The sequence below is a fragment of the Nelumbo lutea genome, chromosome 6 (genome assembly GCF_056320005.1).
Source record: "Nelumbo lutea isolate HS-2025 chromosome 6, American lotus-T2T, whole genome shotgun sequence".
Taxonomy (NCBI): Eukaryota; Viridiplantae; Streptophyta; class Magnoliopsida; order Proteales; family Nelumbonaceae; genus Nelumbo; species Nelumbo lutea.
This window is the reverse complement of record NC_142689.1, coordinates 24,142,555-24,167,586: the sequence shown is the minus strand read 5'-3', so window position 1 is coordinate 24,167,586 and position 25,032 is coordinate 24,142,555. Positions and strand designations below refer to the sequence as shown.

The 25,032-nt window shown below is 36.8% G+C and overlaps 1 protein-coding gene and 1 non-coding gene across 6 annotated transcripts; one reads left to right on the top strand and one right to left on the bottom strand.

Annotated features, from left to right (window-relative positions):
* The first annotated feature begins 272 nt into the window (after positions 1-272).
* Positions 273-14,764, top strand: LOC148847981 (F-box protein At4g00755-like). 5 transcript variants are annotated; one of them, XM_088950118.1, is made up of 6 exons: positions 273-935; positions 1,489-1,639; positions 12,309-12,644; positions 12,736-12,911; positions 13,399-13,517; positions 14,254-14,764. In XM_088950118.1, exons 2-6 carry the CDS (start codon positions 1,513-1,515, stop codon positions 14,540-14,542), a joined length of 1,047 nt encoding a protein of 348 aa, XP_088806244.1. In that variant the 5' UTR covers positions 273-935; positions 1,489-1,512; the 3' UTR covers positions 14,543-14,764. The 5 variants fall into 5 exon arrangements, with proteins under 5 accessions (XP_088806244.1, XP_088806241.1, XP_088806245.1 ...); XM_088950115.1 differs by having other exon boundaries at positions 415-935; positions 12,231-12,644; XM_088950119.1 differs by having other exon boundaries at positions 521-935; positions 1,468-1,639.
* Positions 14,765-17,388: 2,624 nt separating this feature from the next.
* On the bottom strand, positions 17,389-17,548 carry LOC148847980 (U1 spliceosomal RNA). Its single transcript, XR_016101521.1, has one exon. It is a non-coding gene; the product is annotated as a U1 spliceosomal RNA (small nuclear RNA).
* Between the last annotated feature and the right edge of the window lie 7,484 nt (positions 17,549-25,032).

The window sequence follows — 25,032 nt, the reverse complement described above, 5'->3', positions numbered from 1 at the left end:
AAGGTAGTTCATAAAACACAACAAGTATTTATTAAAAAAAAGTGCTTAAAAAGTTAAAAATATGTCCAAACTTTTAACTTCTTCAAAATGAGCCCAGAAAAGTTTTTCTGCTTACTTTTCCTATTCACTCTCTATCCGCCCTGAATTGCAGTCACACATCTCTCAATCTCAATCTAGGATAGAAACGTGTGGCTCCAATTTAGAGCGAATAGAAAGTGGGTAGGAAATGGCAAGTGATTTAAAATGGACTAATTTTCTGGAAAAAGCACTTATTCAATCTTTTTCCCGAAAAAAGTACTTAAAAATAAAGAATTCCAAGCGGGGTTAAAATATTTGTGAGATAAACAGCGGGGAGGTTTAAATAATGTGCCAAAAAGATAATATAAAGGCCATTATCAACAAAATAAAAAAGACAGTATAGGAACTGAACCATTCATTTCTCATCAATGAGTTGGAGTGCGGAAGGCCCAGCCCACACAGGCACAGCTTATGAATCATGATCAACCACCCAAATTGGCTCAAGAAGAACCCACACCAGTGTTAGATGGGGCCCAGCAACGAAGATCCCGAGTTTCCGAATTCCGACTCCCTGCCCAGCTGAGTGCTTATTGTAATTATCATTGTGATTGCAGAATGCTGAATGATAATAAAATAACAAAAAATCGTTTTCTTCGGTTTTTCTCGTCGTTTTCAAGTTTCAGTTTCAACTTTCATCACGTCACGTCCTCTCTCCCCCGTCAGGCGTGAGCTGTGTCGGTTCTCGGTAGCGGGAGAAACGCTGCTACAACGATTCTCGATAATCCACATCGTCTTCTCTTTCTTGTATCCCCCCCCCTGGGTATTTATTTCTGTCTCTCTCTCTCTCTCTTAGGGCTTTTCATTTGACGGTTGCTTCATTTCAGTGCTTCAGATCTACTCATGATTCTCGGACGAGGGTATGTTCGTTTCTTCGCCGTTAAATAATGCTTTTCTTGTTATGTCGTTTGTCTGTCACATGCATTTTCTTCTTTTCTTATATGTAGTTTAATGGCTTTTTTCCCCTTTTTCTATCTAGTCCAATCTAATTGCTATATCAACACAATTCTTTAATTGACCGAATGAATCTAATTAAGAAAAAATGATCCTTTTAAAAACAATTAAATTTGGATTCTTATCTCCTTATCCGTTTTCCAATGACATGTTGTTATAAATATCTGAAAGTGAAGTCAAATTATGGAATCTGATTATAAGAAAGCGGACTTATTGTTCCAGAATTTTGGGGTTTTCAAATTGGGGTTTCTATGTCTTTGTATATCTGTTTGGAATGAATTGTTGATCATGTTGGTTTTTGACGCAATATACAAAAATATATGAGTTTTACCAGGTTAACAAGACGTTCTTCTCTTTATCGTGGGTTCATCCTCTAATATTGTTGGACTTTTGTTTGTTAGTTCTATTTTCTTTGGTTTCTGACCTGCTCCTGCTCAGCAATGCCACTTGGATTTTCAGTTAATTTTCATTAGCTTCCTTCGAATGGAGAATTGTTACGATTTCATTTCGTGGCTTGGACGGGATGTCTCAAGTACGATTCTCAAGTTTTTGGAAGATCCAGCTGATCTTGTCCGTGTTAGCGCTGTTTCACGGTCCTGGCGTCAATTTGGTAAGTTGAAATGCTTTAAACTTGCCCCCTTTCTTAGCCACTCTCATTGGGAAAATGTAAGAAGGTGCCTCGTTTCAGCTAATTGATGATTAATGTACACGTCTAAAGTACAATTTTCACTATACTGCTAATCCTTGTAAATGATCATTGAATATCTAATTAGAGTTATCTGTGTGTGTTTTTCAAATCGACCATGATTTTGGAACTTATCAAAAATTTTCTGTTGAGTCTGTCTTTAAAGCACTCCCTTCACTCCCTCTCCCTCTGAGAAAACATCAATGTAAATCTGTCGGGTCCCCATGCATAAGCTTGATATCATTCTTCACCTTCTCAAAATCACAATCTTTCCAAGCCCATAGCTTTAGTAAACCACCATAGCACCCCTAACTATCTCTTCTAAAAGGAGGTACAGTCCTAATTCAACCATATTATTTCCAAGTCTATGGCTTTAGCAGACCACGTTTTCCTCATAGCGCCCATACCTGTCTCTTCTAACAGGAGTTATAGTCCTAATTGAATCCCAATTTTTTAAGCGACTCAGGTATAGACTTGCATCTAGATTACATTTCACGTAGTAAAATTAAACACAAAGTTGTATAATATATTGCACTTCTTTGAAAAGTTGGATCATTGGCCCATCGTTTAGAGAAGAAAATAGCTTTGCTTTTGGATTAGATTTAAATTAGGGAAAATTATAGCCAGAGCCAGCTATACATTTAAAATTAGGCTACATGTTGGTCTAGAAACCAAAAAAACTCCAACATCCGGCTTTACATTTTCAAATTATAAAAATTCCCACCATGTCATTAGAGGCTTATGTGGCTATTGCCAACATGGGACTCTTAATTCAAGTTGGACATAACAAAAAGGTTATACCGAAATTGCCCTTTAATGCTGGGTAATTGGAAAACAAAAAAAAGTTTTTACTCTCTCTCTCTCAAAGTCGTCTCTCTCTGCTCAATGACTATGTGATTTGAAGATAAATAAAAATGGTTTTTGGGTTTCTCTTATTCTCTCTCTCTTTCTACCTATCGTTCTCCCTCAATCTCTCTCATTCTCTTTCTCGGTCGATCTCTCCTCCCTTAATTTCTCTCTCGTTCCCTTTCTCATTCTTTGTTTTTTAATTTTCTTACACACTTATATGGTATTAATCAGACCGTATAAAAGAACATGAGACCAACTTGGTATGGTTCAGAAATCATTCCACCAAATTGATAAAAATTCACAAGAAACTCTTGGTTGTGAAATTTACACCAACTTGATTATACAAGTGGTTGGGCCCTTCAGTTCTTTTATACGGTCTAATTAATATTATATAACTTTGTAAGAAAAATAAAATAAAAGAACGAGAGAGGGAGCGGGAGAAAGATTGAAGGAGGACGATAGAGATTGAGAAAGAAGAAGGAGAGAGAGGTTTTGATTTGGCTACAAACCAAAGCTGAGAGAGGGAGTGGGAGAAAGATTGAAGGAGGACGATAGAGATTGAGAAAGAAGAAGGAGAGAGAGAGGTTTTGATATGGCTACAAACCAAAGCTGAGAGAGGGAGCGACAGATCGAGACATGACTGTGAGAGCGAGAGAGAAGGGAAGGAGATCTAGAGACAAAGGGGGTTTTATAAGCTTTTTGTTATGTGATAGACTTTTCTTTTAAGGCAAGAAAATAGCCTGTTGTTTTATTGACAATTTCACTGCCTTGGTTCTGTGTAACCCATGTTTAAATACAAGAAGTCACTCAACCAACTCTCCTAAACTCACGCAACCGTCTATCCTATACTTTAGCCTAATCAACAGCAACTGACGCAACCAAAAGTGAGATATTCCCTCACTCGTTTATTTGACTCCTACTCATTTATTTGACTCATTCTTAAGCCTAACAACTAGCAGATATGCATGGCCACGCGTCCTACACTTCATGCAACGTAGTCCTGATAATGTGGATTCTTGGCACGGTTCCTTGCTAACCTTCTCCACTTATCATTTCCCCCCCTTGAAGTGGAACCTTGTCCTCAAGGTTCAGATTAATGAACTGACTTTTTAATTGCTGCGTATTCTCCCAGTTTGCCTCTTCCCTTGGAAGATTCTTCCATTGCACCAAGCTTCTTCCACGAAGCCCGACCCTTTTCGCACCCAGCGTGTATCCAGTATAGCCTCTGGTACCGCTATTACCTCACCTTCATCATTCGTTGGTGGTAAGTCAAATCCAGTAGAGGTGTCCTCTCCCACAAATTTCTTGAGCATTGAGACGTGGAAGACAGGATGGATACGGGCACCCTCCAGCAACTCGAGCTTGTATGCAACGCTCCCAATCTTCTCCTTCACTCGGTACGGGCCGAAATACTTACTGGCAAGTTTGTGGTGGGCTCTTTTATACGCAGTGTGCTGATGATATGGTTGGAGCTTAAGCAATACAAAATCGCCTTTTTGATAAACAATCTCCCTTCTCTTTGAGTCCGCTATTTGCTTCATGCGATTAATAGCCGCCTGCAGGTGAGATTTTAGTTGTTTGAGGATGTTATCCCTTGTCTCCAATGCTTTGTCTACCTCATGGATAGGTGATGTGCCGGTTGAGTAATGCGGAATTGCCGATGGAGACCTCCCATATAGTGCTTGGAAGGGAGTCATGCTGATTGAGCTATGGTACGTAGTGTTGTACCAGAATTCGGCCCACGGCAAGTAATTGCTCCATCTCTTCTGTTGCTGGGATACAAAGCAGCGCAAGTACTGCTCCAAACAGCGGTTGACCACTTCGGATTGTCCATCCGTTTGGGGGTGGTAGGATGTACTCATATGCAACTTGGACCCTGACAGCTTGAAAAACTCACGCCAAAAATTGCTAACAAAGATGGTATCTTTATCACTGATAATAGATTTTGGCATCCCGTGAAGTTTAACCACTCCTATAAATCTGTCCGCAACTGTTTTGGCCGTGTGTGGGTGAGATAGAGGCAAGAAATGAGCGAACTTGCTTAGGTGATCTACGACGACCATGATTGTGCTTTTCCCTTGTGAGGGTGGAAGTCCCTCCACGAAGTCCATGGATATGTCATCCCATACCTGACATGGAATGGGTAGTGGGTGCATGAGTCCAGCTGGGGAGAGGGTCTCTGATTTATTTTTCTGGCACACTGCTCAAGAGGCGACATATTTTTGAATTGATTGGTGCATAGACGACCAATAGAATTGTCGTGCCAATCGCTTGTACGTCCGTAGTACTCCAGAATGGCCTCCATAGGGAGTATCGTGGAATTCATGGAGGAGTTTTGGTATGATTGGAGAATCCGACGGAACAACTACCCTGTTCTTATAGTAGATCAGCCCGTTGCGCCAACTGTATGGAGTTCCAAGTTTGTTTGTAGCTTGCTGACCGATCCGTACCATATAAGGGTGTTGTTGCGTATCTCTCTTGATCTCGTCCCATAGAGAGGCATGAGAAGTATATAATGTATGGAGGATGGGACTCTCTAACCTCCTTGACGAAGCATCTGCAACTGAGTTCTCTTTCCCCGGTTTATACAGGATTTCATAATCATATCCTAGCAGATTGGAAACCCATTTTTGTTGTTCAGGCGTGGTGATGCGCTGCTCAAGCAAGTACTTAAGGCTTCGTTGATCTGTTTGTATATAGAATTTGCATCCCAGAAGGTATGGCCGCCATGTTTTGATTGCTTGTATGATGGCTAGCATTTCCTTAGCGTAAATGGACCAAGCCTGTTTTGCAACTCCTAAGGCTCGACTCATATAGGCTATGGGCTTCCCTTGTTGGCTAAGGACTGCTCCGATGCCTTCCTCTGATGCATCCGTCTCTATGACAAATGGTTCGTTGAAGTTGGGCATGGCCAAGGTTGGGGTCGACGACATGGCTTGTTTTAAGGCTTCAAATGCCTCTTTGGCCTCCTTGCCCCATGCGAACTGGCCTTTCTTGAGCAGATTGGTGAGAGGTCGGGCTATCATTCCGTAGTTTCTTATGAACTTACGGTAGTAGCCTGTGAGACCTAGGAAACCACGCAGTTCAGACACATTAGTAGGTTCAGGCCATTCTATCATAGCTCTTACCTTTCTAGGAGCCACGTGCACCCCTTGTATAGAGACAATGTGACCCAAGTATTCGATCTCTTGTTGACCAAAGGCGCACTTGTGAAGTTTAACAAAAAATCGATGGTGTCTCAACACTTCAAAAACTTTTTGAACATGCATAAGATGTGTTTCCCACTCCGGGCTATAGATGAGAATGTCGTCGAAGAAAACCAGCACAAATTTTCTTAAGAATGGCCGGAAGGTTGAGTTCATTAGAGATTGAAAAGTTGAGGGGGCATTGCATAATCCGAAAGGCATGACCAAGTATTCGTAATGGCCATTGTGCGTGCGGAAGGCTGTCTTGTGAGTGTCCGCGGGGTGGACTCGCACCTGGTGATAACCCGATATTAGGTCGAGCTTAGTAAAGTAAGTTGCTCCATATAGTTTGTCTAGCATGTCCTCCACCGTTGGGATTGGGAATCTGTCTTTGATAGTAATGGCATTGAGGGCCCGGTAATCTGTGCAGAACCACCACGTCCCATCTTTTTTCTTTACCAACAAGACGGGTGAAGAAAAGGGGCTGGTGCTAGTCTTGATTATTCCCATGTTGAGCATGTCTTGTACTTGTTTCTCTATCTCGGTCTTTAGGAAATGAGCATACCTATAGGGTCGTACATTAACCGGCTCGGCCCCTTCTTTGAGGATGGTTCGGTGGTCAATTTCTCGTGAAGGAGGTAGCTGCTTTGGTTCTTGGCACACGTCCTCAAATTCTTGCAGTAATGGCCGCATCTCTATAGGAACCCCCTTCTCTGTAGACATCTATAAGCACACGACAAACAAATAATTCCCTTGTTTTGCTTCCTTTGATATGGCTCTGAGTTCGGCAAGTTGGATCGGCTTATGATTGATTCCTTCTGGGCGATGGGGGCTTCCTTTCCATGTGAAATCCATCGTCATCCTTTTCCAGTCACACATGACCGTGCCTAGCTGCTCGAGCCATTGGACCCCTAGCACCATATATAACCCGATTAGTGGTAAAGAGTAAAGAGTTAGAGTGAATGGGGTACCTTGTAGCCACACTTTGACATTCTCGAACCTCCCTTGACATTTGAGGGGTGCACCGTTGGCCACCTTCACCTTAAAAGGTTCGGTTGGGATTGCCGGAAGTTGTAGTAGCTCCGCGACCCGATCATTAATAAAATTGTGTGTCGATCCATTGTCAATGAGCACAACTAAATTGTGGGAGCCGACTCTAGCTACTGTTAGACAGTTTTGTATGCCCATAGCTTCAATTAAAATGATGTATTTTATGAATTTATTGTAAATGAATAAAAGTGCATATTTGATTCATGTTCCCTTGCTATGTTTCTATGTAATACCCTTAAACTAGACACTTAATGAGACTCGTGTTATTTTAGAATGTTCACAGCCAGTGGGTCGGTCTAGGGAGACCTATCCTGACAAGGCTGACACTGTGGTGCCACCAAGTCGGTTGGGGTGGCTTGTCTCAGCTACCGGGGTGAGACCCTAGGCACATACAGTGTGAGATTAATTGAATCTTTGAACTGGACCAGATTTCCAGTATTGCCCTGGACCTTGGAGATTGATGGGCAAAACTGGAAAGTTACACCCGACCCCTAGACTCGATTATGATACTGCACTAGGTGTCGGATTGGCCCGGGGACCACTTAGGGTAAGTGTTGGGCCCATAGAGCCCATCTCTATGGGCATCTAAGTGGGTGATCAAAACTTGGGTATGTTGGGACAGTCTGAGAATTCATCTAAGTGGGTGATCATAGTGACAGGATCAGCCCCTTTGTCGGACAAAGGTAATGATCGGGGATGCACTCTCACTGATGGAAACCAATGTTGCCGACAACCGATTTCAATCGTTGAAATTTGTTTTGCAAAATATATTTTATATAAGATATAAAAGTATATATATATTATGGTTTCAAAATGATTTGCAAAAGGTTTTAATTCCTGTGATCCATACTTGAGAGAGTGCAACACTGTTCCTTGCAACCGAGGGAGAGGTCTTCTCTTGTCGGGCAGTGTATGATCATTATGGGTTGAGAGGTTAAGTGTAAGGCCATCGAGGATAATACCTGATAGGCTAATCTTGCATCTGCCCAGTCCCTAGGTGTTACAAGGTGGCTTGGCCCAGGGACCACTTGGGGTAAGTGTTGGGCCCATAGGGCCCATCTGATGGGTTTCAGGGGATGCACTGTCTATAACAGTGTATTCGGCCAGGCCTTGTAACAAAGGCCGGGCTGAACCCATGTGGCTGATGTGTAGATCAATGTTTGGGTCACGATACAAGGAAGCCCAACTGGGCAGCAGTTTGGAAGGCTTAATGAATACATAACCCTAAATGGGCCTTAAGCCCATTTCGAACTGGGCTAATTTGATTAGTCTTTAAGGGGCGAATTTTGAGATAAGATCAGCTGATCGGATTGGGCCCACACCCTATCCACTCAGAGAGTCCAAGATCTAAATAACATTTAGATTTGGAAACTTTCTAATTAGATTAGGAGCTGGCTGATCTAATATGCAGATATCCCTTATCTTAAAGGGACTTCTAATCCAGATATGATTTGGGTTAGCAACTCCTAATGGGATTAGGAGCTGATCCCTTTAAGTCTATAAAAGGAAGAGGGGGCGGCAGCCTTTAGACACAACATCCAACAGACTCAAGTATTGTCTTCAGAGCTGAGATCACAAAAGAGAGAATTCTGCACCCTACAAATACTCTCTAGCCGCCTCCTTCCTGCAGTCGCCGCTTATTGCAGTTCGATCTCCATTCCTTGGGAGAAATCAAGATTGGATCTTGATTCCAATCTATTGGAGAAAAGATTGGTAGAAGTTGTATTCACAAGTCGCCCAGGTGATTCTTGGGAAGAATCAAGTTCTTAGGAAGGACACTACTGATTCTGCTTCACCATGCACTGCGCCATCTTCAGTGGGAGCAGATTTTGGTTTCTACCTTGGGCGTGAACACCTCCATTGAGAGATATTGTTTATATGTATCAGGTATTATCTCTCTCTCCTCTTTTTGGTTCAGATCTGGTTCAGTTTATGGTTCAAGAATGATCCTTGAAAATATGATTTTCTAAATAGGGAATTCGATTCCTAGTTGAAGGGAAAGAAAAATTTTTGAAATTCGCCCCCTTTATTCCGCAATCTTGGGCGTCCATGTGATGGATTTCCTATTCCTTCAGCTACAACTCTCATGGTGCGAGCAGGGGACCAGCCCGTGAGAGCATGCAGCGAAATCTCAAGGTCTTCCGGTTCCTCCTCATCCTCCTCCAAGCTTCCTTCTAACAACAGCAGTTGTGGACCCTTACACTTGTGTCCCATGACAAATTTCTCATCACAGATGAAGCAGAGTCCTTGTGCACGTCGTCGTTGCATCTCTTCTCAAGATAACCGCTTCATCGGTAACGCTGGCTTGGGGTATGTCGAAATCGAACTCATCACAGTAGCCGCAGCCGCATGGAACCTAGTCACCTTCTTTTGCTGACTGATTTGTTCATCCCTCATCCTGGCTAGGCTAATGGCCTCTTTGAGTGACTTTGGTTTAAACATTCTGATTCCGTCCGCAATGTCCGTCTTGAGGCCGCCCATAAACGTCCCTACCAGAGCCTTCTGAGTCCAGCCACGGACTCTGTTACCCAGTCTTTCAAACTCCCGCTGGTAGTTCCGCAGAGAGCCTGTCTGTCGAATCTTGGACAAGGCTTCATCGAAATCCTCGCAGTCAGTTGATCCAAATCACGACCACAGCTCCTCTACAAAAAATGTCCCACGTAATTTCTCTTCTTTCTTCTTGGTAAGCTCGATACAACCACTGCCACCACTGGTCCGCTTCCCTTTCAAGATGGAAGGAGGCCAAGGGTACTTTCTGTGGCTCTGTAGTGCCTTGATACCTGAAGAATTGCTCCACCTTATTGAGCCACTCAGTTGGATCTTCTCCCGCAAACCTGGGGAATTCCAGTCTTGCAAGTTTTGAAGAGAACATGGGGTGGTCTCCTCCTGTGTGCTCATGACCTCAGTCACTTGATGAAGATCCGCTTCGCTCAGTGACTTGGTTAAACTTAGGTTCCGGTTGTATCACAGCCGCCTCCGTGAGATTGCTGATTGCAGCCTCCAGTCGTTGCAACTTCTCGCCAAATCCCAGCTCCAGGCGATTGAAGCTTTCCTGCAAACTGCCCACGCCGGTCCCCAGACTCTCTATTCGCTCTTTGTGGCTTCCCATCGTTAGCCTCGCTCTGATACCAATTGATAGACTTTTCTTTTAAGGCAAGAAAATAGCCTATTGTTTTATTGACAATTTCACTGCCTTGGTTCTGTGTAACCCATGTTTAAATACAAGAAGTCACTCAACCAACTCTCCTAAACTCACGCAACCGTCTATCCTATACTTTAGCCTAGTCAACAGCAACTGACGCAACCAAAAGTGAGATATTCCCTCACTCGTTTATTTGACTCCTACTCATTTATTTGACTCATTCTTAAGCCTAACAGCTAGCAGATATGCATGGCCACGCGTCCTGCACTTCATGCAACGTAGTCCTGATAACGTGGATTCTTGGCACGGTTCCTTGCTAACCTTCTCCATTTATCATTATGTCCAACATGGATCAAGAGTCCCATGTTAGCTATAGAAACATAAGCCTCCGATGACATAGCGGGGGTTTTTATAATTTGAAACATGTAGAGCTGGTTGTCAGAATTTTGTTGGTTTCTAGGCCATCCTACAACCTAATTTTAAATGTACAACTGGCTTTGACTATAATTTTCCCTTTAAACTGTATATTTCATTTACATTATATAAATAATTTTTACTTATTACACATGATTTTTGTTTCCCTATGATATCATTTGACCCAAACCATTATATAAATGATGTCATTTGTCTATGACATCATTTTATTTCTAGGTAGATTTTAAATTTGGCATTCCATTTTCATCATTAATAAAAATATTTCTCACATTTCATACTTATTTATTTTAAATTTTTATGATTTAATTATGGCATTATTTATTAATTCATTTGACCCCAAATGGTCGAATTGCTTGCCCACCACCAGAAGGAAAGAAAATGTTTTTGTTTTCAAAATATTTATTTTTATACTATTAAAATTATTATTGTGGTTTTAATTACAAGATTTTAATGATGGGAATAATATATCTTAAATATAGGACTTAATGAGAGAGAATAGGAAAAAAGTTTTTATTTCTAATTGGTTTTAAATTTTACATTCCATTTCCATCATTAATAAAAACATTTCTTATTTATCATACTTATTATTGTTTAATATGTATGTTAAAAATGTTCCCAATTTTTTTAATTTCTATTTTTTTATTTTTCTATTTTTGAATTTTATTATTTAATCGTGACAACATGGATCAACTCATTTGACCCAAAGTGTTTAATTTCTTACCACTACCTAGATGAGAACACTATTTTTTCTAGGTAGATTTTAAAAGTATGAGCTTTTATGTTATTGGAATTAATAATTTATTAAGTTTCGATTTAATTAATTGAACTTAATGATGAGGAGAAACAAAAATGACTTAAATATATGATTCAATGAACATGAATGCAAGTTAATAACTTAAATGTTGGATTTAATGAGAGGGAATTGAATATTTGAATATCTTAAGATTACCTCTTTTCAACTCATTTAATACCAATAATCGATTACCCTATTTGCCCTCATTTTTATCAATAAATTTAAATATAGAGGGATAAATTTTGTCCACAAAAATTGCAGAAATATTCTTGAGGCTATTCGTGCTTTTTAAAGTAGTATAGATTAAAATGTTGAAACTATGCATGGTTCTTTTAACATGGGGGAAGGCTTATAGAAGGTGGGGTATTGGGCCAATATGGGTTGAGGGACTGAATCTATGGGCTCTCATCCCTTATCCAATGGATAATTCTGACTGACCATAGGTTCGTCCATGTGGCTTAAGCAGGTGGGTATACTCAGCTAGATAGACACATATAAATGTACATTCATACATTGGATTGTGAACTTTGTGTAATTTATTTTACTCATCCCACCCTGGAGCTAGGATCAACATTTTGTGGAGGCCTTATATATGCATAGGCTTCCTAATCAGATAAAATAGGAAGTTTCCCTACATGACTTAGCCTATTTCTGGCAAGTGGATGGATATTCTGTCCTATGCAAAGTTCCAAACTGTCCACCCAATGGGGGATCCTCTTGATCACATCTATGTGACTAAGCCCATTGTCCACATCATCCTTATACCCCATAATTGGTGTGTTTCCAAGCATTGCTGTCAATTTAAGGTTGCAATTTTTTTAATCTAAAAATGTCCACATGACAGGGCTTAATGACTAGGAAGAGTTCTGGGCTGAAATTTCTTATATAAATGAAGGGTGCAGAGACAAACTTGTGGGGTTCTTTTGAGCTCCAAATTGTATTGGCATATCTAATATTCCTGGGTAATTTAGAGTTATTTTCTGTACAATCCAAGTAGCAAACCCATGAATTTAAGTCTAACAGACTAAATGATTTTGATATTATCTCTGAAATTTGTTCCAGTGATTGAATATGGTTTCTGTAAGAAGCTGTGTGCAAGACTATTTCCAGCAGTATCACTAATTATACGTGTTGTTGAAGGAAATGACATCATGGATCATATAGAAATTGGATCTAACAATTCTAAGGAGTGGGAAAATCTGGAGAGAGACCATAGAGTTTATGCCCTTCTAGCTCGAGGTCTCATGTCTTTCATTAGAAGGGATTGCATTTCAGAAGCTATTAGTGCATCCAGTACTGATAATTATCCAGAAGAAAGCATTCAGAACACTTTGGAACCAAATGACAGGGTGGACCAGAGGGCATCATATTGGTCAAGTAAAGGAGAAAGTAATCCAGCAGTGTCTGAGACATTAACTTATAAATTGATTTCCAAGCTATGTGTTATTACGGAAGTCAGTGTACAGCCATTCCAAGGTTTTTTTAATATCCTTTGTACATTTGTCATCTTGTTCTAGCTTCTATTTAAGTTACTGGTGGTAAAACTGAATTGTTCTTCTTTGTTCAGCGTTTTTTCAGTTTGGCTTTCCTATATATTCAGCTACAGCTGTGCGATTTCGAATGGGTCATCTCAACCCACTAGAAACAGAGAATGTTCACATGGATCGACTTCGGGAAGATCAGAAACCTTCTGGTGACCAATTTGTATGGACATATGTTTCACCAGAATTCCCAATGGCTCAGGTAAAGTTGTAACTTAATTTCTTAGTCAGCAATCTTGAATTGAAAGCAAAAGAACTATTAAGGTTTCCTTTAAAGAAGGGGAAAAGGTTTCTGCATGTGAAAGTAGGGGTGCAACTGGGTGTGGTCTGGTTGAGCATTTCTTAAATTTTGAAGTGGCCCAGACCAGTGGAAATTCTTCAAATCAGGTTTGCACCCTTTTATGTGGAAGTATTGCCAAAGAGACCTGAATTAATACACTTCATTTTCCTTCTTTTTTGTACTTCTTTCTTTGAGGTTTGTTAAAGCTGAATTGGATGGTCCAATAAATCCAAGTAATTTGCACCCGCTACATGGCAATAATTGGTGCTTCATTTGGTTTTATATTTTAGAATATTGTTCCAATGAGGACATTCTTATTGAACAAATCGTGAGATTCAACTTCTTAGTCTAGGTTCATCACTTCATCTATATCAAGTTTAATTGCATAGGGAACTTGTCCGTTAAACAGGAAAACTGCTTGCAAAAGTTCAAGCTACCAGAGCCTGTCCTCTGTATTGGAGGAATTCTGCAGATTGAGCTAATGGGCAGGGTTCAAAGACAAGAAATGGATGGATTATTCTACATATGGTAAGCCCTTGGACTCTATCCTTGTCTTTCATTTGTTATCGACAATGACCTATGCCATATTAAGAGAGGTTAATTTCCAAAGTCAGCAGCTAGTCAATTCTAAAAGAATTGCATCTTCTCCTTGGTTGGATTTAAATTACTTTTTTTTTTTTTGGGGGGGGGGGGATGGGGGGGCGGGGGGGTGTCAAAATACACAATCATTTCATGCTACCAAAGGCTATGTTTCAAAATTCTAATGCTAGGTTAGATTAGTATTCTTTTAATGTCATGCAAAAAAAGGACTATGAGTTTTCTTGCAGTAACTTAGATTTTTCCACTTTGAATGGAAAGCTTAGATTCCTAATTAGAAATACAAGGCTCTAGATCCTTTTTGTTGTTAGAAAGGGCATGATATTTCATCAAACTTAATTGTTACCTTAAAATTTGATGTATATCTTACTTTCATAGTGGAAGTATGTCGTTTGGTTGGAATATGATCAATTGGAGATCAGGGTTTTGGGCATGTCGAATGACAGTTTTAGCTTCAATACCAAAACAAAAAAAAAATAGTGACATTTTTATTGCGGTCAAATTGTACATGGCATGACTGTTTATATATCAAATGACCATATGAATATGTCAAGGACAGTTAAGAGGTTCGGACCCCAATTTTTTGAATTGATTCAAGTACTTGGCTATGGGAAGATAATGGGCCATTCTTGTTAACCTTTTTGTTTGGATTGTTGATGGACTACAGTGTCGCTCATGTTCAAGTTGTTGGACGCCCACTGTCTCCTGCATTTGATGTTGATATCCTTGACCTCTCTGGGAAATGCATCCTCAAGTATTACCCTGAAGCAAAATATTGCATGTCTCCAGCAAGATCCTCTGAATGTGAACCCAGTACTCCTGCTCACCTGAGAACAGTCAGAGCAAGATTGATGCAGAGAGGTATGAGGGGTTGGGAGCAAATGATTTTGAACACGTTGCTTGGGAATGTAGCAGTCTTTGCTGATGATGATTCAGATGAAGAAGTGATTGATTAATCCAGATATCTATAAATGTCTTGTTACTATGGTTGATTAATGCAGATAAATATATAAAATGTCATGTTATTTTACTGTTGCCTTGGAAGAACTTGAGCCACGGAAATTTATTATTCAGCTTCTGTTTGGTGGAGAGAGAGAGTAGTTAGATGTAGTGTTATACAATCTTTTTTTTCAAGAATTCAAGTTGTGGTTATGCAGTATTAGTTGCTGAGGCTCTCATTTTTTTGCTTCCCTCTTATATCGAACGTATGCCGGCTTTTACCAAGAATATCTGCTGGCAAGTAGTTTCAAACAATGTTGTTTTAAAAACTGGACCAGTTGTACCCAAAAAACTGTGCAGATCAGTTTGAACCTGCCTTGCATCCCAGTCCAAGTCCAACCGGGTCCTTCATTTTGGTACTCACTTCTATGTAATGGAAACTGATGAGCTGATGTTTATACTTTCTATGATTTCTTCTGTACAAAATATCAAAGGGAAATTGTCTAAATTCTAAAACTCACCATGACTTTTCAGCATTTCTCTTAAATTCACCATAATCTTTCAAAATGTCTAAAACTCACCATGCCACTAACTTGGCGTTAAACAGACTAACGGTTGTTAATATATTACCATTTTACCCTTCATAAAAAATAAAAAATAAAAAATATATACATATATATTTTAATATTTTAACTAAAAAGACATGAAAAAATAGGAAAAATGTATTTTTAAATTATAGAAATTGAAAAACAAAATCAGAAAATAAAAATTGTAGAAAAAAACCAAAAATTATAGAAAAACACAGAAACCGCAAATAAATAACAAAAAATGCAAGAAAATAGAAAAATATAAAAAATAGAAATTATAAAAAACATTGTAAATTACAACAAAACACTAAATATGCAAAAAAAAGAAAAGAAATTTGAAATTTGAAAGGCATAAAAAGTCAAAATATAAAGATCGAATAAAAACAGAAATTGCAAATATACATAAAATGATAAAAACTATATAAAAAAAGTAATAAATTGTAGAAAACAAAAAAGTGATTTATTTTCAAAAAAATCAATTACAAAAAATACATAAAGTGATAAAATTTAATATATATATCAACTAAAAAGCAGAAATTTCAAAAAAACGAAAAGAAATGCTCGCTTTTTTCAATATATATATATATATATATATATATATATATATATATATATATATATAAATTTTAGAAAAAAATAAAAAATTGTAGACAAACTAATAAAATGATAAAAATTTTCGGTAGAATCAAACAAAATTAACATGGCACCCAAGGAATATTGTAATAAATTTTCAAAAAATATTTAAGACAAACATATAAAAATTAGCCCTCGATGGAGGTTTACATTCTAGATTCAAGTTGCAAAAAATTACAATACATTACAAGTATTTCAAAACACTAGAAATCTCTGAAATTCCTTTATCATTGTATTAGTTCCTCTACATCTTCACGACCAAAAATATGAGTGGTGGTGCAGAGGTGGCATTCAAATAGTAGATTTGAGAGACGGTGGTGGTGCAGAGGTGGCATTCAAATAGTAGATTTGAGAGACGGTGGTGGTGGTGTGGTGCCCACGTAATGGCGCCCACCTACTATAGATTGAATGAAGAGAGGGCAGTGCAACGCCCACTTACTATAGATCTAAGTGAAGAGAGGGCGGTGAGACGCTCACCTACTATAGATCTGAGAAAGGGAGGGTGGTGTGGCATCTCGGAGACCTGAGCAAAAAGAGGGCGGTGTGACGCACATCTATTATAGATCTGAGCGAGAAACGGTGATGTAACGTCTACCTTGTAGATTTGGAGAGAGAGAGAGAGCCTAAATGAACCTTTTTTTTCTATAGTTTGCCAATCAAGGGCAATTTAGTCATGCGAATTGTATTTATGCTGACATGGACAAGTTCTGTTAGTGAATATTAACGGTGCTTTAATGGAAGGTGAATTTTGGAAAATAAAAACTTACTAACATGGTGAATTTTAAACATTTGAAAAAGTTACGATAAATTTAAGAGAAATGATGAAAAATCACGGTAAATTTTTAGACAATTTCCCAATACCAAAAAAATTTAATGTTAAAATTTAGGGATCTTTCGAGGAGAATATTTAGGGGATCTCTCTTTTTTACCCTCTTGTAATCAACCGTGAGCTAAAATTACATTAGCAATATAGAGTCACGATGGTGAAAACGACCACCGGAGCCTCGAAATCAGAGTTGATCGTTCGAAGTCAACAAACACACTCGAGCGGATCGGCATGGTATCTGCACCAAGTGCAAATAGCATATGGCAAGCATAGCTTGCACATTCCCCAGAATGCTCCAAACAAGATTCAGAAGCTCTAAACCTTCAAGCAAGATCTTTCCCGGATTTCAGACCATGGTTTTTAAAAACGAATTGGTGATTAAGCCGGTCAGGGGTCTGGTTATCGGTTCGAACGGTCCGACTGTTCAATTTGAACAGCCGGTCCATTCTGACAAAAATTAAAAAATTGGAAAATGGTTAAAATCGTTTTAATGATTTAAACAGTTACTTGACCGGTTCAGCGGTTTGCTGACAAAAATCAACAGTTTTTAAAAAATGGCTAATTTAACCGACTTGGGGGAACCTGACCGGTTCCCCATTTTCTGGTCCGACCGTCCGGTCCGGTTTTGAAATCTCCTTGGCCATGGCGAATTTGAACAACGAATATGCAAGAACTTTCTCTCATCCAAAGCTTCTGGTTATTATTCTTATCGTGCAGACCATACCATTACATCTGCAAATAAAAAAATTAGATAAAATTCGAAGATCAAAAGATGGTCGCACTAATTGTTCAGTAAAATTGAAGATAAAGATTTGGTTAGGGGCCGCGCGAACGCGTACCCCCTCTACCACAAATTATGACGTACACTCTCCCCCTTGGGGAGATGTTAGGCGGGCACCCCTCCGTAGTGCAATGGAGGTCACCAACCTAGGCCATGAGCCTTATTGATCGCCCATTGACCCCGTCCAGGTAAGTATGTTCTTCCTCTCTTCTTTATCCCCATTTATATGCCTTTGTCTTCTTTGTTTTTTTCTCACTTGGCCGATGTGGGACAAAACCAACAAATCAATACTCACGTATCTGCTAACTTGTGGCCTAAAGTCTTCTAACTTGCCAATTGTCATATAGTCTAATGGTTATAGGACCACGAGAGAGAACCCAGATAAAAAGTAGATAAGTTTCCAACTTCAAAATGTTTTTTGACAACTAACTTTTGGACATGATATGTAATTGCCATATAACTACTTTTCAGACTTATGTATATATCGAACCTTACTCCAGATTTCAGGTTTGTGCTGTACAATTTATATTTGAACTACGCACCTCCGCCCCACAATGTTCCACTGAACATCTCCAGATGATGATATCATCAGTTCTGATATTATCATCAGGAGATGTTTCCAATACACGGCGGAGATGTGCTGTGGGATGTTATGGGGTGGAGATGTGAACTTGTATATTTGAGATTGGGTCTGATCTTCTGAATATGGAATAAGTGGTAAGTTAATGGCAAGCCTTCAAATACAAAGGCGGGATGTTTTTCTGCTAGGAGTCACCAAACTAACCCAACCAACGTATTCAAGCTTGGCCCTAAGTTTTGGGTCTACGGCCAGCCCAAGTGCATATGTTTCAAGCCCAGGGTGAAGGCTGAAACGTGCCTAAGCCTAGGTTTAAGACTCCTTAAGCTTTGTTTGGAACTGTTTTTCCAAAAAAACGGTGTCACATCAGCGTTATGTCTGAAATTTGTTTTTTGAAGAAACATTCACTATTTAATTGGGAATTTTCTCAAAAAAAAAAAACAAATTTCTCATAACATGTCTTGAAAATCGAGAAAGGTGTGATGGTATGAGACAATGTCCTTTTAGATGTTTTCCCGTTTTATATTGTTACTAACAACAGCATGCTCATGTGGCATTGAAAAATGCCTATGTGGCAGCAATGGTAAAAAAAAAATGTTTTTGGAGAAAACGACGGTTCTAAACATCACCTTAAACATGGTCCTAAGTCCAGCTGCCCAACCTAGTGATCATTCTCTTTTCAACAAGGTTTTAAAAACCGACCTGGAAACGAAACCATTCTAGGTACCGGTTTCTGGGTCAGCGGTTCGACCGTCTAGGTTGAACGGTTTGGATGGTTTGTATATTAGGGTTAGGGCAAATGTTTTATATGAGATTTGAGAAAGGACTAAGGAGAACTGGAGTGGAGAAGAGATGTCAGCTGAGAAAGCAAAAAAAAAGAAAGAATAAAAGAAAGAAATAAGAGGGGGGAAAAGGAAAAAAAAAAAGAAAAGAAAAGGAGAGAAAGGAAAGGAAGGAGGGAAGAAGAACGAAGAGGGGGAGGATGGTTCGACGTTACCGGCAATAATAATGGTGATGGAAACGGTGAAGCAGCGGCAACAAACATAGATCTGAGTTCTCAAATCTCAAATCCAAGATTCTCTTCTTCTTCTTCTTCTTATTCTTCTTCTTCTTCTTCCATAGATCTCAGACACGAACTCAGATCTGAGCTGAGTTCGTGTGTTTCTCTCCTGCATCTTTATACTATGAACCACTGTCTGGGTCACACGAATCGATGGCTTGACTGCCCAAGTCAACGGTTTTTTGACAAAGTCAATGATTTTCTACTCAAAAATAGGTTAGGGGTGAAACGGAACCAATTGCTTGAACGATTTCCAAGCCGAATTGTTTGACCATCCAGGTCAATGACAATTTAAAAACATTGCTTTCAGATATGCATATTTAAGGTAACTTGGAAGCACCCGAAATTTAAAACCTCTCTTTGAGAATGTCTTCACCACCAAACTACTCTATATTTTAATAATAAAAAATTCACAATGCCAATTCAAGATTAAAAAAAAATGTTTGAAACCACATACAAATTATCTTTTAAAAAATAGCATGAAATGAACATATTAAAAATGAGGAAAGTAATTAAAAAGGCTAATAGAAACAAAGGTACCATGTTTTTTGCTTTCTTCATCTAATTTTGAGGGGTTAGAAATGAGGGGTAATTTCTCTCAAAATGGTATTGGCTTTCTCTACCCTTCCAATACGAATCTTCTCCTACTTTCAGCAAATAGGATGAATACATGGCTCAAATAGTGCACTGGAGCTTTTCTCTGTGATGCTGATATTATTCTTTACAATTTTTTTTTTCTTTGATCTTTCCTTGAGTTTCTCCCTTTTGGTGCAAGTTATGGATCTCTTAAGTTTTAATAATACTATCCAAAGTCAAAAGTTTTTAAGTGGAAAACAGAGCTTGCGAATAGGTTTCTAGTCAGGCTTTGGGTAAGTCTTTGTTGTTTGGTGGATTTGTACTAATATTTTTCAGGGACAACTGTGCCAGATCCAAAGCATAACATAAAATGGAAAAGCTCACTGAATCGTTTTTTTTTTTTTTTTTTTTCTTTTTTAAGTGCTACGCAAGGCGGGGAGTAATATGTTCCCAAGAATTAAAGAAGCAAATTACATTTAGGTTGTGTTTGGGAGTGTTTAAGTTAAAAACAAGTGTTTATTTGAATAAATACTTATTTGCATTTGGCATCCAACTTTTTCAAGTGCTTATTTAAAAAAATAAGCACTTATTTTGTATTGGGTGTTTGGTAGTCTATTTATCGAATAAACATTTGCGACTATTTTGTTCTTCATTTTCTTTTAAATTTTCAAAATATATCATTTGCACTTTTATTGAATTACTTTTATAACACTTTTATAAAAGTATTTTTATAAAAGCACTTCTATAAAAGTATTTTTATAAAAGCACTCCTATAAAAGTATTTTTATAAAAGCACTTCTATAAAAGTATTTTTATATAAAAGTACATTCATAAAAGTGTTTTTGCAAGGGTATTTTCACAAAAGTGCTTTTGTAAGGGTAGTTTTATAAAAATGCTTTCGTAAAAGTACTTTCATAAAAATACTTTTATAAAGTACCTTCATAATAGTACTTCCATATAAATGCTTTTGCAAAAGTACTTTTATAAAATTCAACTAGGAATCATTTTGGACAAAAAAATTGAATAAGTGTTTATTATATGAACACTTATAAAAAAGTCTGAATGGCCCAAATACCAATAAGTACTTAATGGCCAATAAGTATTTTTTCAAATAAGCACCCAATCAACAGCTTGATTAACCTCATGAGGTACCACGACCCAAGAGCTCATCAATGCATAAACATTCGTCAATCAGTCTTTAATCTCCACGGCAACAACACTTGCTTCGTTAGACAATCGATGACCAGCTTTTAATCTCCCTTCATGATGATGGTTGATTCCTAAAATTGAGAGCAACCTCAAGCGGTCCAACCTTCTACAAGGTTAAAAAGCTCACCCAATCACCAGTTTACCGATACCAAGACTCATTCCGTTGCCAGACTACACGTCGCTCTGTTAACTCCGTCGGTCAAAGTCAAGACAGAGAAATCAAAACACTTAAATGATTATGGACTTATAAATTTGCGAGAGGACCAACTAGAGTCGTAGGGCTGTGAATGGTACTTGAAAATTTGAGACCCGAGTCCACATCCAATTAGATTATTTTGAATTGAGATGATGTATATATATAATCAGATTGGGTTCAGATGTTATGATCTATATTCAATTAATAATTGAATCTGATTCGGATTTGACTCCATCTGATCTAATTATAATATAACATTTATTAATTTTAATATATACAAGTTTTATATAATTATATTTATATTTATAAATATATGTTTTATATATTATATTATATGCGAATTCATGTATATAATAAATTTAGTGTATTATTTTTATATTAATTTATTATATATAAAAATTAAAAAATTAATTAATTTTCAATATTTTAAAAAATTTGCAGCGGAATCTGATCCGAGTCCTTCAGTAATAGGATCATGCTGCATCCGACCCGAAAACTCTAAGACTTAAGTAGCAAGGTAGGCTTAATCCTGAGGTTTTCAACATTTGGAGATAACAAAGAAGCAGAGTATATCAACGGAATAAATGCGTTGTCAGTCTGATTATTGGGGCCTTCTCAAAAAATGAGAAAAGCCTTAAAACATATGCCTTTGCAGCTTTGAATGACGAGCACACGGTAATGGTATACTCCTCTCCTAACCGATATGGGATGGCACTCTGATGACCATCTACGAAAGAAGTTTCCTCTTTTCTTCATGTGGCCCAATGTTTAATCCTTAATTGATTTTATTTTTAAAAAATTTTGGGAAGATGGCCAACGTATCAGATATTAAACCGACAAGGACAGAGATACTATACTGAACTTAAATAAAAGGCCAAAAAAGTTATGAGTTACCGTCGTTTCCACTTCTCTTTTATAATTCAGCTCTGGTTATCGCCTTTCTCCTCCTATCCGATGTGGGACAAAAAAAAAAACCTCCAGCTGAAGTAGGGTTCTCTCTCACTCTCAATTTTGTACCTTCCACGCAAGGTGAAAAAAATTCAGTCCTGTCTTATACTCAGTTTGGAAGGAGTAGAAATACAAACTAGTGAGGGGTGCCATTGCTGACCACTCACATGTACACAAAAAGGTTATATAAAAATTTAAAAAAAAAAAAATCCATAGAATGTTATTAAAGTAAATAAATAAAAATAAATAATGTGATTGTCGGAAAATAGAAGTAATAGATTGACACTAATGAACCCAATTTAACTATAACATCTCACAAAGTCACAATATATAAAAATGACAGAACTACATATTGCCTAATTGTTTACCCCTAAGACCAAGTTTGGCTTATCAAAATCAACAAACGTTAACAATCAAAAACTTTAATCCGCCCATACCAATTGTCTGCACTACCCGTATATGAGAACATATGAAAACAAAATACTAAATACTGGACTCGACTAAATCCACCCTCTAGATTAGGGGTGAGCATTTGATTTATTCAGATAAAAACCGATTCGAAAATACTAAAATTTTAAAAATCAATATTTAAAATGTAAATCATATTGGAATTGAAAATTTAGATTCAGTTTTTTATTATTTCATTATAATGTACTATGTATTTTAAAAATCAATATTTAAAATGTTTATTCGTTTTAGCCTGATAATGCTCACCCCTACTCTAAGATGAAGCCTAGCCACCATAAACAAACCAAACGAAATTATACGCAACTCGATCCCCTGAACAACCCATTTCTTGGATAATCTATATGTATAATTGGTTCGTCTATGTCAACATCTCTCTCCTTTGAGAGAAGCTATTTATCTATTTTCTCCATTTTTTGTATTTTTTCTTTTTCTTTTTTGTTTTAAAAATATAAAACAGTAATCATTGCTTATCTTGATTAGATTAAACAACCAATGAGATGCACTTTTTCAAAACCTAAATAATCTCTTCTCCTAAACAACCTCCCTCACTTTCTCCAAAACTATCTCTAATTCCTATTTATCTTCAAAATTATCTCTAATTCCTATTTATCTCTAAAATTATCTCTAATTCCTATTTATCCTCTCCCCTACTTTTTATCTATATCTATCTAAATAAAGTTTGGATTTAAAAATTTAATAATTATTTAAATATTCTAGCAAAATTATATAATAACTTTAAAATATTTATTAAAACACAAAAAGTAATTTTATATTTTTAAAAAATATATCACGAAATTATGTACTAACAATTTAAATTATATTTTACCAAACTATCAATTTAAATGCTTTTCAAATATTTAATAATATGTAATAGCTTTGAATAAATAAAATTCAAATAACAAAAAATAAATATTTTACAGATTATTTAAATATTTATCATAACTAGATTTTAACTGGTTAAAATAACAGAATTACGTAATAAATTAAAAAAAAAGTCTTCAAAGTAGAAAAATAATTATAACATAATATTGAAATTAATAATAATTTAATATGTTACAAAATTAATATGAATTTATGTCATAATAGTATAAATTATGATTTTATGGATAAATAAATTCAATAAATAATTAAATATTTAAAAATTTTACATATTATTTAAGTATTTAAATAACAAAATATTTTAAATAAAAAACTATTTAACATAACTAGATTTAAATAGTTAAATAAAGAAGTTATGTAATAAATTTAAAAAAGAAATCTGAAAAGTAGAAAAGTAATTATAACATAATATTGAAATTAATAATTATTTAATATTTTTACATAATATTCTAAATAACTAATTTCAATTATATCGAGTAATAATTTGTGAAAATAACTTGCAAAAACATTAATATTTAATAATAATTTTAAACTCTTAATCTCTATTTATTATATAACTATATATACTAAAATTAATATTTATTGTATTTCAGTAGTTATTTATTGTTTTTTGTGATAAATGTATTTTTAATGATTATATATAAATTTATTTTGTTTTATTATTTAATAGAAAACTTTTGATAATTATTGGAGGTTAAACTACTATTATTGAATTTTTTAAATTTAATTTGTTATAGTTATTGTATTTTTGTTATAACTTATTAACTAATTAATATTTATTAGAGATTAAACTATTATTTGAGATTATACTATTTATTGACTAAGTTAATATATTTTTAGTACTTTATTTTTGTAATTTTTTTAAATTTTCATTATTAATATATTTTTACTAATTGTATGTTTTCACTATAAATTTTAAATAATTATTGGAGATTAAACTATTATTATTATCGGAGATAATACTATTAATTAGGGGTGTTCATGGGTTGGGTTGGGTCGGTTTATTGGCGTTTTCCCAACCGACCCGACCTGGTCGGGTTACCTGAGGTGGAAACCGAAACTGACCCACTGATAGGCCAAACCGATCTAGTCGGTTTGAGTCAGGTTGGGTCGGTTTGGGTTGGTTTCGGTTTTGCTCCTGTACAAAATGACACCTAATTGAATTCTAATTGTAATTGCCTAATGGGTTGCCTATTTGGTGTAAAAGATTATAGAAAGTTATGAACTATGATAGATTGCCTATTCTAATTGTAATTGCCTAATGGGCCTTCCAGTTATAATAGAAGACTAGTTATAATTAAGTAGGAAACTACTCAAACTAGGAACTACCGAACTAGTAGAAGACTAATTCGGTTCGGGTTGGGTTGGTTTCGGTTTTCACACAAGAAAACCAAAACCGACCCGATATATCAGTTTATATATTTTCCCAACCCGAAACCGACCGGTACTGATGAAAACCAAGTCGACTCGGGTTGGGTCGCTCCGGGTTGGTCGGTTTGGTTAGGTTGGGAGTTGGTCAGCTGAAGCCGATTGACCTTTTGTGAAAACCAATCCACTCAAGTTGTATTGGTTTGGGTAAGTTTTCACAAAAGGTCAATCGATTCAAAAGATTTAAACTTAAAAATTTAATTTAATTTTAAAAATTACAGTGCAATTGTAGGTACATGGTGGTCATTTAGACCATCATAACAGAGGAGGTGTCAAACTAATACTATGTGAATGCCTGTAATGAGTCCATAACTCATTACAGATTGTGATGAGTTCATA